Below are 12,553 nucleotides of genomic sequence, written 5' to 3'. Positions count from 1 at the left end.
TAAATAAATAAATAAATAAATAAAATAAATAAATAAATAAATAAATAAATACGTACAATTCCCTTAATACATTAGGTGCCTCATGGTTCCCCCCAATAAGAATAGTTAATATTGGGGCTTTTTTTTCTTGTTTATAATAATAAATAAAATCTTTTATTTTTTTATATTTAGGGGGAGCACAAAAATATAATAAATCCTCCTCTGTACGTATACTCTGCAGCAAAAAAATATATTTATTTATTTATTTATTTATTTATTTATTTTATTTATTTATTTATTTATTTTATTTATTTATTTTATTTATTTATTTATATTTAGGGGAAACACAAAAATATAATAAATCCTCCTCTCTACAGAAAAAAAAAGAAAAGAAAAAAATAAATAAATAAATAAATATAATTAATTAATTAATTAATTAATTAATTAGGGGGTTAGTTTATTTATTATATGTGTGTAGGTAAGGTACTATATATGTGTATGTTTATTTACTTTTATTTATTTATTTATTTATTTATTTATTTATTTATTTATTATATAAATATAGAGTTATTATACTTATATTTATTTATTTATTTATTTAATTATTAATATTATATATAGATAGATAGATAGATAGAAAAATAAATAAATAATAAACAAAATAAATAAATAAATAAATAAATAAATAAATAAATAAATAAATTACCTCGAAGTCTCCACAACAAATAAGAAGATCAATATTTATATTTTTTTCTTTTTTTATTTTGTTTATTGTTTTATAAAGAATGTCTAATTCTCCATGGCAGCAACCGTTTATTGCTATCTATAAATAAATAAATAAATAAATAAATTAATAAATTAATTAATTAATTAATTAAATGAATTATTTAGTTAATTAATTAAAAAGGAAGAAATAAAAAAAAGAAATAAAAAAAGTAAGAGAAGGCAAAAAAAACAAAGTAAATACAACAGGGTAAATATACGGCAAAGGAGAAAAACAAATAAAATAAATAGAGGAAAGAAAACAAATAAAATAAAATAAAATAAATAAAATAAATAAAATAAAATAAAATAAATAAAATAAATAAATACAAATTAAATGGAGTAATAAAAGATAAAGGTTAACTTATTCATATAAAAGTATTGGATAAAAGGAAATGCATGCAAAAGAGAAGAAAATAGAGGGAAAGAAAAGGCAAATAAAACAGGAAAAAAAGTATAAATATATTCATAAAATTAAATAATTAATTAAATAAATTAAATAAATATATTTACCTTCATTTTCTTGGAGTATTAAACAAACAAATACCTTAAAAATTCCTCAATGATCATTCTTTGTCGCCTCTTTTCTTTGATGTTTTCTTCTGCCTTGAAGAAAAGAAGGCAAATAACCACTTAAATGAATTATTCTTTTAACTTATACATAAAAAGGAAATGAATAAATCACAAATAAAGAAAAAAGATGGAAAAATGAAGGAAAAAAAGGCATGAATTCAATCTATTCAATATTAGGAATCTGTTCAGGTGTATATACACCCCAACTCCTAACGCATAACACCACAAAAAAATGAATAAATCATATTCAATTTAATTAAATTAATAATTAAAAACGAAGTTGTAATTCAATCTTTCCTTAAAAATGCAATTTTCCTCTTTTTTCTGCAAGGGAGGCTATGGAGGGCCCCAAGGGGGGCCCCCATTGACTTCCTACGAGGGGCCCCCCTCTTAAGTACAGTGTACGATAGTAGCAGCAGCAGAAAAGAGGGGAAAAAAAGACTTTTTATTGAAAATTAATTAGTTATTCCTTTTACAGCAATAATTAAATATATTTTAAGGAATAATTAAGGAATAAATAAAGAAAATATACAAAAAATAAGGTATTTGTATATACACCATATAGAGGTTAGATAAGGAGGGTAGGACTTATGATAAAAAAAAAGGAAATAAAATTCTTTTTTTTTTTTATTAATTATATAAAAATACATTAATAATGTATTTTTATATAATTATTTATATATTTATTATTTATTTGATCAGTAATTTACTCATTTTTATTGGTAAATTCTTCTCTTTTTTTCTTTTTTCTTCTTTTTCTCCTTTTTCCTGTTCTTAATAATTCATTAGTAACAAAGCTAGCTAGAGGCTAGCTACCTAGCTAGCTAGCTAGCTAGCTATATAACTAGCTAGCTAGCTATATAGTGACAAATAGCTGCTGCATTCTTTCCTGTCTGCTGTCTAAGGTGTCTCCTCCTAGCCACTTCTCTTTATATGAGCGTTTGTCATTAGGGTTTAGGGCTTGTGCTTAGGGTTTAGGGTTTAGGGTTTGCGTTGTCCCGGAGTTACCATTCATGGCAGAAAAGAAGAAAAAAAAGCAAAAAAGTTTTTTTATTATTCCTTTATTTTATTATTATTATATTTATTTACTATATTATTATTTATTTATTATATTATTATTTATTTATGATATTATTGTTATATTATTTATTTATTATTATATTATTTCTTTATAATAAATAAATAAAAAAAAAGACAAAAATAAATAAATAATTTCCTCTTACAATACCTACTAAGGAGGATTGTACCATCTATTTGTTATTTATTTATTTATTTATTTATTTATAAATATATTTATTTATTTATTTATAAATAAATAAATATATATATTTATAAATAAATAAATAAATATTTACTTTTTTTTTATTTTTACATTACTTAGTGTAGTTACATTGGATATATTACTATTAATTACTATTATAAACCCTAAACCCTAAACCCTAAACACTAAACTCTAAACCCTAAACACTAAACCCTAATCTCTAAACCCTAAACCGTGTATTTGTGTGTGTTTGCCTGTATTAGACCTTCTGTTTATTAATAATAAATAATAAATAATAAATAATAAATTAATTAATAGGTACTAATTAATAAATAATAATAAATAATAAATAAATAATAAATAATAAATTAATAATTATTATTTATAAGGAATTAAATAATTAAGCAATGCAATAAAATACGCAAAAAAGCCAAAGAAAGTTTTTATGTCTTTTTTTTTATTTATTTATATATAAATAAATATATAAATATATAAATATAAATATATATTTATATTTATATTTATTTATTTTTTTTATATATAAATATATATAATGTTATTAATACACCACAAGACAACAGCAGCGCCTGTGGCTAAATTATCCATGCATACACCGTAATAATAAATAATAAATAATAATAATAAATAATAATAAATAATAATAATAATAATAATTATTATTATTATTGTTATTATTATTATTATTATTTTATTCTTAATTAGTAATAATAATAATAATTATTATTACTATTATTATTATTATTATATACAACAACTATTTATTATATAGAGAACATTAACAAGTAATAAGAAAGTACTGTACATGTTTTATTATTATTATTATTATTATTTATTATTTATTATATTTATTATTATTATTATTATTATTTATTATTTATTATTTATTATTTATTATATTTATTATTATTATAATTTATACATTAAATCCTTCATTTCTTAGACATTGTTTATGTGCCTCTATAAAAGGTTTACATTTATTTTCTCCATTAAATAAAATACATTCATCTCTTGCTTTTTTTGTTTCTTTGCATACACAACATATTCCTTTTCCTTCTGCATTACGTATTATATTATCCTTTTCTCCTCCTCCTCCTTCTCCTCCTTTCTTATTAGAGGAAAATGGACAAGAAGATGATGATGATGATGAATCAGCACAAGAAGAAGAAGAAGAAAGAGGACAAGAAGAAGGAGAAGGAGAGGAAGAAGGAGAGGAAGAAGGAGAAGAAGAAGGAGAACGGGCAGAGGATGCTGAGCTTCCCATTGTAACTGTACGAATTATGCGAATATAAGTGAATTGTTTGTGCTAATTTGTAGATTTAATAAATAAAAGAAATAAAATTAATAAATTAAAGGAATTTTTATTTAATAATTCCCTTAAAAGAGAGGCAATAGACACACTATTGGCGGCAGCGGTGCTGTTGTTGTTGCTGTATTGTTGTATTGGTGTTGTTGTGTAGGGAGGAAGCAAAGGAAGAAAGCAAAGGAAAAAGAAAAGAAAAAGAAAAACCTTTTGAACAAAACGACTAAAATAAACAAAATAAAATAAACAAATCAATAAAATATTCTTTTCATGATTTTTTTCTTTAGCTTTCTTCTTCCTTTTTGCACAACTACAATAACATGAATACAATACTGCGGTGTCTGTGTGTACACTTTCCTAACAACAAAACAGCAAAAAAGACGGAAAAAGGAATTAAATAAGAAAAAATAATTCCTTTCTTCTCTTTTATTTCAATCAAATCAATTATTTTCTTCTTTTTCCTCCTTTTTACACCCAATACTTTCTTCAACAATATATATATAAAGACGGGGGCCCCCCCGTGGTATTCTTGCAAAAAGCCATTATTCATAGGGGCCCCTGTGTAGGTCAAGAAAAAGATGCATGCATGCGGAGGTTATTTAAATTGTATTTTCTTTCTTTTTTATTTAATTAGTTGTATTTTTATGTTTTTCTTCCTTTTTTAACAATAACGAAGACAATTGGCAAGAGGAAACAGAGGAAAGCTCTAATTTCTCTCCTTCGATTTCAACTTGACGAGGGTTTAGGGTTTAGGGTTTAGGGTTTAGATATACGATTTTTTTCCTATTTTAACACTTTTATCCTTTTTTTAACTCATTTTCTTTGTTTTATTTATATTTGATGGCTCTTTTCCTCCTCCATTCATATACTCCAATAAGGATCTTTTGTCATTTCCTTTAACCCCCACAGTACAATCGCTGGTGTACCAGTAGGGGCACCATATGAAAGGCACAGCCCCTTCTAAGGCAAAGGGCCCCCATAAGAGGCCCCTTGGGGGCTCCTCTAAGGGGGGGCCCCATGGGGGGCCCCCCAAGGGTCCCCAAAAGGACAGGGGAGGGAATAACAAGGGAAAGAAGAAGAGGCAATGGATACAACCTAAGGATAAAACATATGCAAGAAAACAATTCTTAAAGGTAAGAGATGCAAAGGCAAGAAGTGAATTTTTTAGGTTACAGAAAAAAGAAGCAGCAGCAGCAGCAGCAGCAGGAGAAGCAGGAGCAGGAGCAGGAGCAGCAGCAGCAGCAGGAGGGAAGCAGCAGCAAGCAGCAGCAGTTCCTATTGCATCAGCTAGCGATAATGATGCATTTTTAGATCAATTAATGAATCCTTTTAGTAATAAAGAGAAGAAAAAAGAAGAAAAAATAAATAATATAAATAAAAAAGAAGAAAAAATAAAAAAAAGAAAAATAAATACAATTAATAATTCATCTTCCTCTAATAATAAGAAAAGAAATATAAATAAGGAAAAAGAAGAAGAGGAGGAAGAAGATGATTCTTATGATGAGGAAGAAGAAGAAGAGGAAGAAGAAGAGGACGAAGAAGAAGAAGAGGAAGAAGAAGAAGAGGAAGAAGAGGAGGAAGAAGAGGAAGAAGAAGAGGAAGAAGAAGAGGAGGAAAAAGAGGAAGAAAAAGATAAAAAAGAAGAGGAAGGAAAGGAATCATTAAATAAAAAAAAAGGATATATTCCTTTTATAAAGGCACAAAAGATATATGAAGCAAAACAAAGAGAGAAAGAAGAAGAAAGAATAAAAAGAATAAAAGAAAAGGAAGAAGAAATAAGAAGAAAAAAAGAAAAAAAACAATTAAATAAATTTGCATGCAAAAAGTTACAAGCAAGAACAAGAAAAGGACAATTAATTATGGGTAATGTTCTTGATGTTCTTTTATTAAAAATGCAAAAAAATAATAGTAAATAAATAAATAAATAAATAAAGTAAATAAATTAATAAATATTTGAATTCTCCCCTATATCTTGAGGTGTATGTACACCCCATGAGGTGTATATACACCTCAGCAATAAAAGGGTTTTTTATTTAATAACATTTTTATATACATAAATAAGTGTATAATTATTTTCTGTTTATTGTTATAGTAAATAATAAAAAAGTAAATAAAAAAATAAAATAAATAAATATAAATAAATAGGAAAATAGGTATAAATAAACAAATAAAGAAATAAACAAATAGACACTTATTTCTTCCCCCTCTTTATGTATATTTGCATAGCACACTCTAATGTATACCTAGAAAAATACACAAATTATACAATCTATATATTTATTTATTTATATTTATTTATTTATTTATATTTATTTATTTATTATTATATGCCTAATAGTGTTGTATATGTAGTTAATACAACGACACGTCTTCCTTGCCATTAAAGGAACAAACAATAAATATTTTTTAATTAATTAATTAATTAATTAAGTAGAATAAATAAATAAATAAATAAAGAATTTAATTAAATTTAATAAGGAAAAAGAGAGCAAAAGGAGAATAAATTGCCTCTTCCTTCCTTGTGTGTGGGGTATAACATATACACAAAAAAAAGAAAACAAATAAAAAAAAAAATAAAAAAAATATTTTTATTAAGAGAAAAAGCAAGAAAATTAATTAAATAAATAGTGCATGCAAGTTATAAAAGTAAATAAATTATTAAATAGAATATATAAATTCTTTTCTTTCTTTTCTCTTCTCCCTTATAGGGTATAACATAATAAATAGACTAAATAGACTAATTAAATTAATTAAGGCAGTAAGGAAGTTAATATAAAAAGAGTTATTTTTTCTTTTCCTTTTTTATATCTATAAAGTAATTATAAAAAATAAAATACAAAAAAAAAATATACGTATATAACTATACAGACTGTATGTTTATTCTTTTTTCCTTACAGTACATAGATATACATATAGATATATACCTATATAAATATGTATATAAATTTACATATATAATAATATAATAATATAAAGAATAGAAGGGTAAATAAGGATAAAAAGAATAAATAAATAAATTCTCTTAATAGGATTTAATTACTAAAGGAGAAAAGAGGGAGAAAGTCAGCTCCCGTGGCTCAGTTGGTTAGAGCATTGGTCTTATGAACCGAAGGTCAGGGGTTCGAGCCCCCTCGGGAGCACGTTTAAATTATTTAAATTATTTATATTTATATTTTTCTCCTTTTTTATTCTTATTTTTATTTCTTATAATAAGAGATAATGTGTGTAACATTCTTCAGCTGTACGTACACCTCACACCATCGAGGAGCTCCAGGTGATAAATGTATTAAGTGTGTTAGTCCAGGCATAAAAAACCATTTCCTTGCCGTAACAGAGGCTCTCTATTGGGGTGTATAGTCGTTAAAATAATTAAATAAACGTTAAAATATGAATTATGATTGTTAAAGGAGAGAAAGTGCAAAAAGGGAACACACCCGCTACACTAGTGTTTAGGCAAGGTAAACGAACTGCCAACACCTAATCGACTAAAATGAGACATTCACAATATAGTATATATTATTTTTATTATTATTATTATTTTTATTATTATTATTATTTTTATTTAAATAAATAGAGGGAAGCCATTGTTTCAAGCACATTAACTTCAATTATGTTAAAAAATTACTTCTTTAGATCATGAGCTGTACATACACCGCAAAAAATTCAAATTCAGGTAACATCGATAAACACCACCACTTAGTCTGCTTGATCTTCCTGTCTATTGGAGCTGATTTTTAATTTTTCTGCATTTTACGCTTTAAAAATATATATTTTAATTTATTTTCGTAATTTTAGCGAGAAAAAGGAGAAAAATCCAAGGAAAAGTTTGCCTATTGCCAGAAGGCGAAGTAAGCCAGCCCCGCCATGATTCTTGCATGTTGCGTGGGGCCCCGGGTTCAAGCTGCTGGTGATTATTGTATATTTTTGTTGAAATAAATAGAATAAATGGAAAAATATATAATTGGATGAGGAAAATTGTAGAAAATGTCATTAAAAAGGCCAATTGGCCTGTCATTAACTCCTGAGGAGTTCAAGTCTGCAGTACGTGGGTTACTGATTACCTGCCGTTCTTGTACAAAGCCGAAGGAATTATTGGCGAATTTTGAGGAATTATTTCGTTTATTATGCAATAAGAAGATTGAATTAGAAGTACCATTTGATCCACATAAGGCATCTTTTCTTATTTTTCCCCAAGGAGAAAGCAAGGAACAAGAACAAGAACAAGAACATGAACAAGAACAAGAAGAAAAGGAAGAAGAAGAACAAGAAGAAGAAGAAGAAGAAAAAGGATATGAAGAATGGTTACATGAAGCTTTTTCTGTATTTGTTTCTCTTGTATTTAATTTAATAGAAACAAAAGAAGTATATCTACAAAGAATAGGTATATCTTATTTATTTCGTATACTTAGGCATGAGACAAAAGTACATAAATCTTTTTTATTCCCTTTATCTGTATATCAGGTATTTATTAATAGATTATTGCATGCAGATTTATTTTCTTCTTATTTACAGCCCCTATTAATACAAGAATATATAAATAAATACCTAGATATACGTTATTATCTTCTTGTTGTTATATTAAAAATATTAAGGGAATTCGTAGCAAAAAAAGAAAAAGAAAAAGACACGAAGCAGCAACTGCAGCAACTAGCAGCAGCAACAGCAGCAGCAGGACAATCAGAAGAATCATTATCTGCTGTTGCTGCACCTGCACCTGCACCTGCACCTGCAGCAGCAGCAGCAGCAGCAGCAGCAGCAGCAGATAATAGTTGGTATGTATGGAGGAGAGGAGAGGAAGAATTAAGCAAAAGATTATCTTCTTTATTGCTGCAATTATCCAACATAATAGCAAAAGAAAAGCCCAATAAAAAAAGAAAAAAAAGCAGCAGCAGCAGCAGCAGCAGCAGCAGCAGTTCTGCTGCAGCAGCAGCAGGAGATGATGAAAATAGTACAAATGATGAGGAAGAAGAGGAGATGATGATAGATAAAGAAGGAGAAGAACAAGAGGAGGAGGAGGAGGAGGGGGAGGAGGAGGAGGGAGAGGAGGAAGAAAAAAAGAATAAAAAAAAAACATATATAGAGAATATAAATAGTAATAAAGTATTAGATATAAGAAATCATCGTTATACACTGCAGCAATGTTGGTTGCTGCTGCTGCTGCATATACACCACAGCAGCAAGACACTGCAACAATTAATGCATGCATTACCTAATAAAGTATTATTATTAATAAATAATCCTCTATTATTAACTAATTTCTTCCTTCTTCCTTTTATTCATCAATATAATTTTTCCCTAAGAATTTCTTCCTTATCTGGTCTTTTTTATCTATTAACTAAGCATAAGTTAGGGGATCCTGATTTCCTTATTAACAGCAGCAGCAGCAGCAGCAGCAGCAGCAGTAGCAGCAGTAGGAGTGGTGATGCAGCAGCAGCAGGAGCAGCAGCAGGAGCAGCAGCAGAAAAAGAGGTAAGAGGACATATATATAACGAATTATATAGATTAATAAGTCCTGCATGTATATGTACATATAATATACGTATACGTATACGTTTTTTACGTTTATTGTATATATGTTTACGTAGTGATTTATTACCTATTTATTTAATTATTTATTTTATTAAGAAATGTATACGTATTGCATGCATTATTCCTGCTGCTGCTGCTATACAATTTATTACTCTTGCTGCTGCACTTATACAATACTATGGGGCTGCATGCAATAATATTATTTATTTACCTCCTTCTCTTGCTGCTCTTATTCATATTAACGGGGATAAATTCAATTATTCTTATACACATCTAAGAAAAAAAAGAAAAATTGATGCAGCAGCTACTGCTGCTGCTGCTGCTGCTGCTGCTGCACAAGCAACAGCAGCAGCAGAAGTAGAGGGGGGAGAAGAAAGAGAGGGAGCAACAACAACAGCAGCAGCAGCAGGAGATACTCCAGTAGATACTCCTACTGCTGCTGCTGCTGCTGCTGCTGCTGGTGATGGTGATGGTACTGGTACTAATGCAGATACTGCTGCTGCTGCTGCTGCTGCTGCTGCTGCAGTAGCAGCAGCAGCAGTAGATGATGATATGTTATCATGTTCGTCATCATCAGGAGAAGAAGAAGAAGAAGAAGAAGAAGAAAGAAGAAGAAATAAATTAATAAATAAAGAAGATAAATTAATGGGGCTTTTATATGCATGCATACCTAATAAACATAAAGAAGAAAAAAAAGAAAAAAAAAGTATTCCTTTATTAATAAAAGAAGCAAAGAAATCTTTATGGGAAATTTCTTTATTAAATAAACATTCATTAAATAATATACAATTAATTAATCATTTATTTATTTCTTCTTCTTCCTCTTCTTCTTCTGCTGCTGCTGCTGCTGCTGCTGCTGCTGCAGGGGGGAGATATACAACAAAAAAAATTAATATTGATGATTTTCTTCCTATTACTACTGGTACCTTATTAGCTAGGGAAATTAAATATATAAATAAATCCTCTCCTTCTTCTTCTTCTTTATTTATTAATAATAATAATATAAATATAAATAATAATATAAATAATAATATAAATAATAATATAAATAATGATGTACAACTTCTGCATGCAGCAGCTATGAATATTTCTTCTCTTTATTCTTCTTTATAATTATTTATTTATTTATTTATTTATTTATTTATTTTTTATTCTTTTTTTTTATTCTTTTTTTTTTCTTTATTATTTATAATTATAATTATTATTATAATTATATTTTATTTCTTTTCTTTCTTCTTTCTTCTTTCTTCTTTTTTTCTTCTTTTCTTTCTTTTCTCTCTTTCTTATTCCGTCTATTCAACTATTCAACTCTTTATTATCTTAATTATTACTTTTATTTTATTTTTGCTGCTCTTGCTGCTCTTGCTGCTGCTGCTGCTGCTGCTGCTGTTAGTGTTGCTATCAGTAACAAAACAATTGGAGAAAGTCTGCTGCTGCTGCTGCTGCTGCTGCTGCTGCTGCTGCTGCTGCTGTTTTTCTTAGTTGGTATACATACACCCCAAGCTAGCTAATCAAGGGTAGGGAAAAGGAAACAAATAAGTAAATAAACAGACAAATAAATAAATAAATAAATAAAAAAATAAATAAATAAATGAATAAATAAATAAATAAATAAATAATAAATATAAACTGTACAATGAGTTTAAATATTATCTTTTGTTTATTGCTGCTGCAGCAGCAGGCGAAGATGACCAATGGTCATACAACTGCATGCATGCATGCAATAAATAAACAAAGACACTAAAAACAACAGCAGATATATGCCTTGCTGCTGCTAACATATGTTGCTGCTGCTGCTCTTGCTGCTGCAGCTATTGCTGTTTGCTGTTTGCTGCAGTTGCTGCAGCAGCTCTTGCTGCTGCAGCAAATAATTGTTTCTTACACTATTCATATATATTAGCATACAAATCCTCTGCCATTGCTGCTGCTGCTCCTCCTCCCCTCCTCCTCCTCCTCTTCCTCCTCTTCCTCCTCTTCCTCCTCCCCCTGCTGCTGCTGCTGCTGCTGCTGCTGCTGCTGCTGCTGCTGCTATTTACCATCTAAATATCTTTGTGCAAATTCATCAGTAATATTGAATCCATCTTCGATCGTTCGTTTGCCAAAACGACTCGATAGGGGAGCCCAACTCCATCGAGGTATAAAACGTAATGGGTCTCCTCCTCCTCCTCCTGCTGCTGCTGCTGCTCCTTCTGCTGCTCCTGCTGCTCCTGCTGCTCCTGCTGCTGCTGTTGATGATTGTTTATCTCCTGCTGCTCCTGATGATGGTAATACACCTCCTATACATGGTCTAACATATACACGTGCGGTGATTTGTTTAGGTTCGTTCTCCTTATTATTATTATTATTATTATTATTGCTGCTGCTGCTGCTGCTGCTGCTGGTGGTGTTGCTGCTGCTGCTGGTATCAATAGCTTCTGCAGCAAGACATAAGGACCTTGGTCCCTCTAGATAATTTCTTTGTATAGGGAAGATATCTGTTCCTGTTAATGATAGACCCCAATACCCATCATAAGTAAATATTCTTCCTGTAGTATTATTATGTGCTGCAGCAGCAGCAGCAGCAGCAGCAGCAGCAGCATCTGTATCACCTGCTGCTGCAGCTGCATCAGCAGCAGCAGCAGCAGCAGCATCAGCAGCAGCAGCAGCAAAAGGAATAGAAGGAGGAATAAGAATAGGAGGAGAAAAGAATAAAAAAATAAATAAATATTTATGTATATAACTTTATGAATATTTATTCTTTCCCCCCCCTTTTCTCCCCTAAATAGCTCAAAATAAATAGAAAAAAATAAATAAATAAATAAATAAATAAATAATAAAATAAATAAATAAATATATATTTACCTGTATCTTGATGCTGTATATGTCTATAATAATGATCAAGAAGTAATTTTCTCTCAAAAGAAGATTTAAATTTATAAATAAACCAAGAAAAAGAAGAACAATTTAATAAATTATATCTTAATTTTATTCTTTTTTTTATTTCTCCTTCTTTGTGTTTACGTACTTCTTTATGATATAAATAAAATAATACATAATATTCATCTAACCATACTTTTGCTGCTCTCTTCTGATTCTTCTGTACCTGTATATATATACATATATACATATATCATTTGTATACATATATA

The 12,553-nt window shown here is 28.5% G+C and overlaps 2 protein-coding genes across 2 annotated transcripts; one reads left to right on the top strand and one right to left on the bottom strand.

Moving 5' to 3' along the window:
- Window positions 1-4,837: 4,837 nt before the first annotated feature.
- EMWEY_00044860 (hypothetical protein, conserved) lies at window positions 4,838-5,812 on the top strand (the record flags this gene model as incomplete). Its single annotated transcript, XM_013479081.1, has 1 exon — window positions 4,838-5,812. The coding sequence occupies one exon, from the start codon at window positions 4,838-4,840 to the stop codon at window positions 5,810-5,812; it is 975 nt and encodes a 324-aa protein (XP_013334535.1).
- Window positions 5,813-11,453: 5,641 nt separating this feature from the next.
- On the bottom strand, window positions 11,454-11,932 carry EMWEY_00044850 (UDP-N-acetyl-D-galactosamine:polypeptide N-acetylgalactosaminyltransferase T2, putative; the record flags this gene model as incomplete). Its single annotated transcript, XM_013479080.1, has 2 exons — window positions 11,454-11,701; window positions 11,929-11,932. The coding sequence occupies 2 exons, from the start codon at window positions 11,930-11,932 to the stop codon at window positions 11,454-11,456; spliced, it is 252 nt and encodes an 83-aa protein (XP_013334534.1).
- Window positions 11,933-12,553: the final 621 nt, after the last annotated feature.

Source organism: Eimeria maxima, genomic scaffold, assembly GCF_000499605.1.
Source record: "Eimeria maxima Weybridge genomic scaffold, Emw_scaff875, whole genome shotgun sequence".
Taxonomy (NCBI): Eukaryota; Apicomplexa; class Conoidasida; order Eucoccidiorida; family Eimeriidae; genus Eimeria; species Eimeria maxima.
The sequence above is the reverse complement of the archived record's forward strand: the minus strand, read 5'-3'. Positions and strand labels throughout refer to the sequence as shown.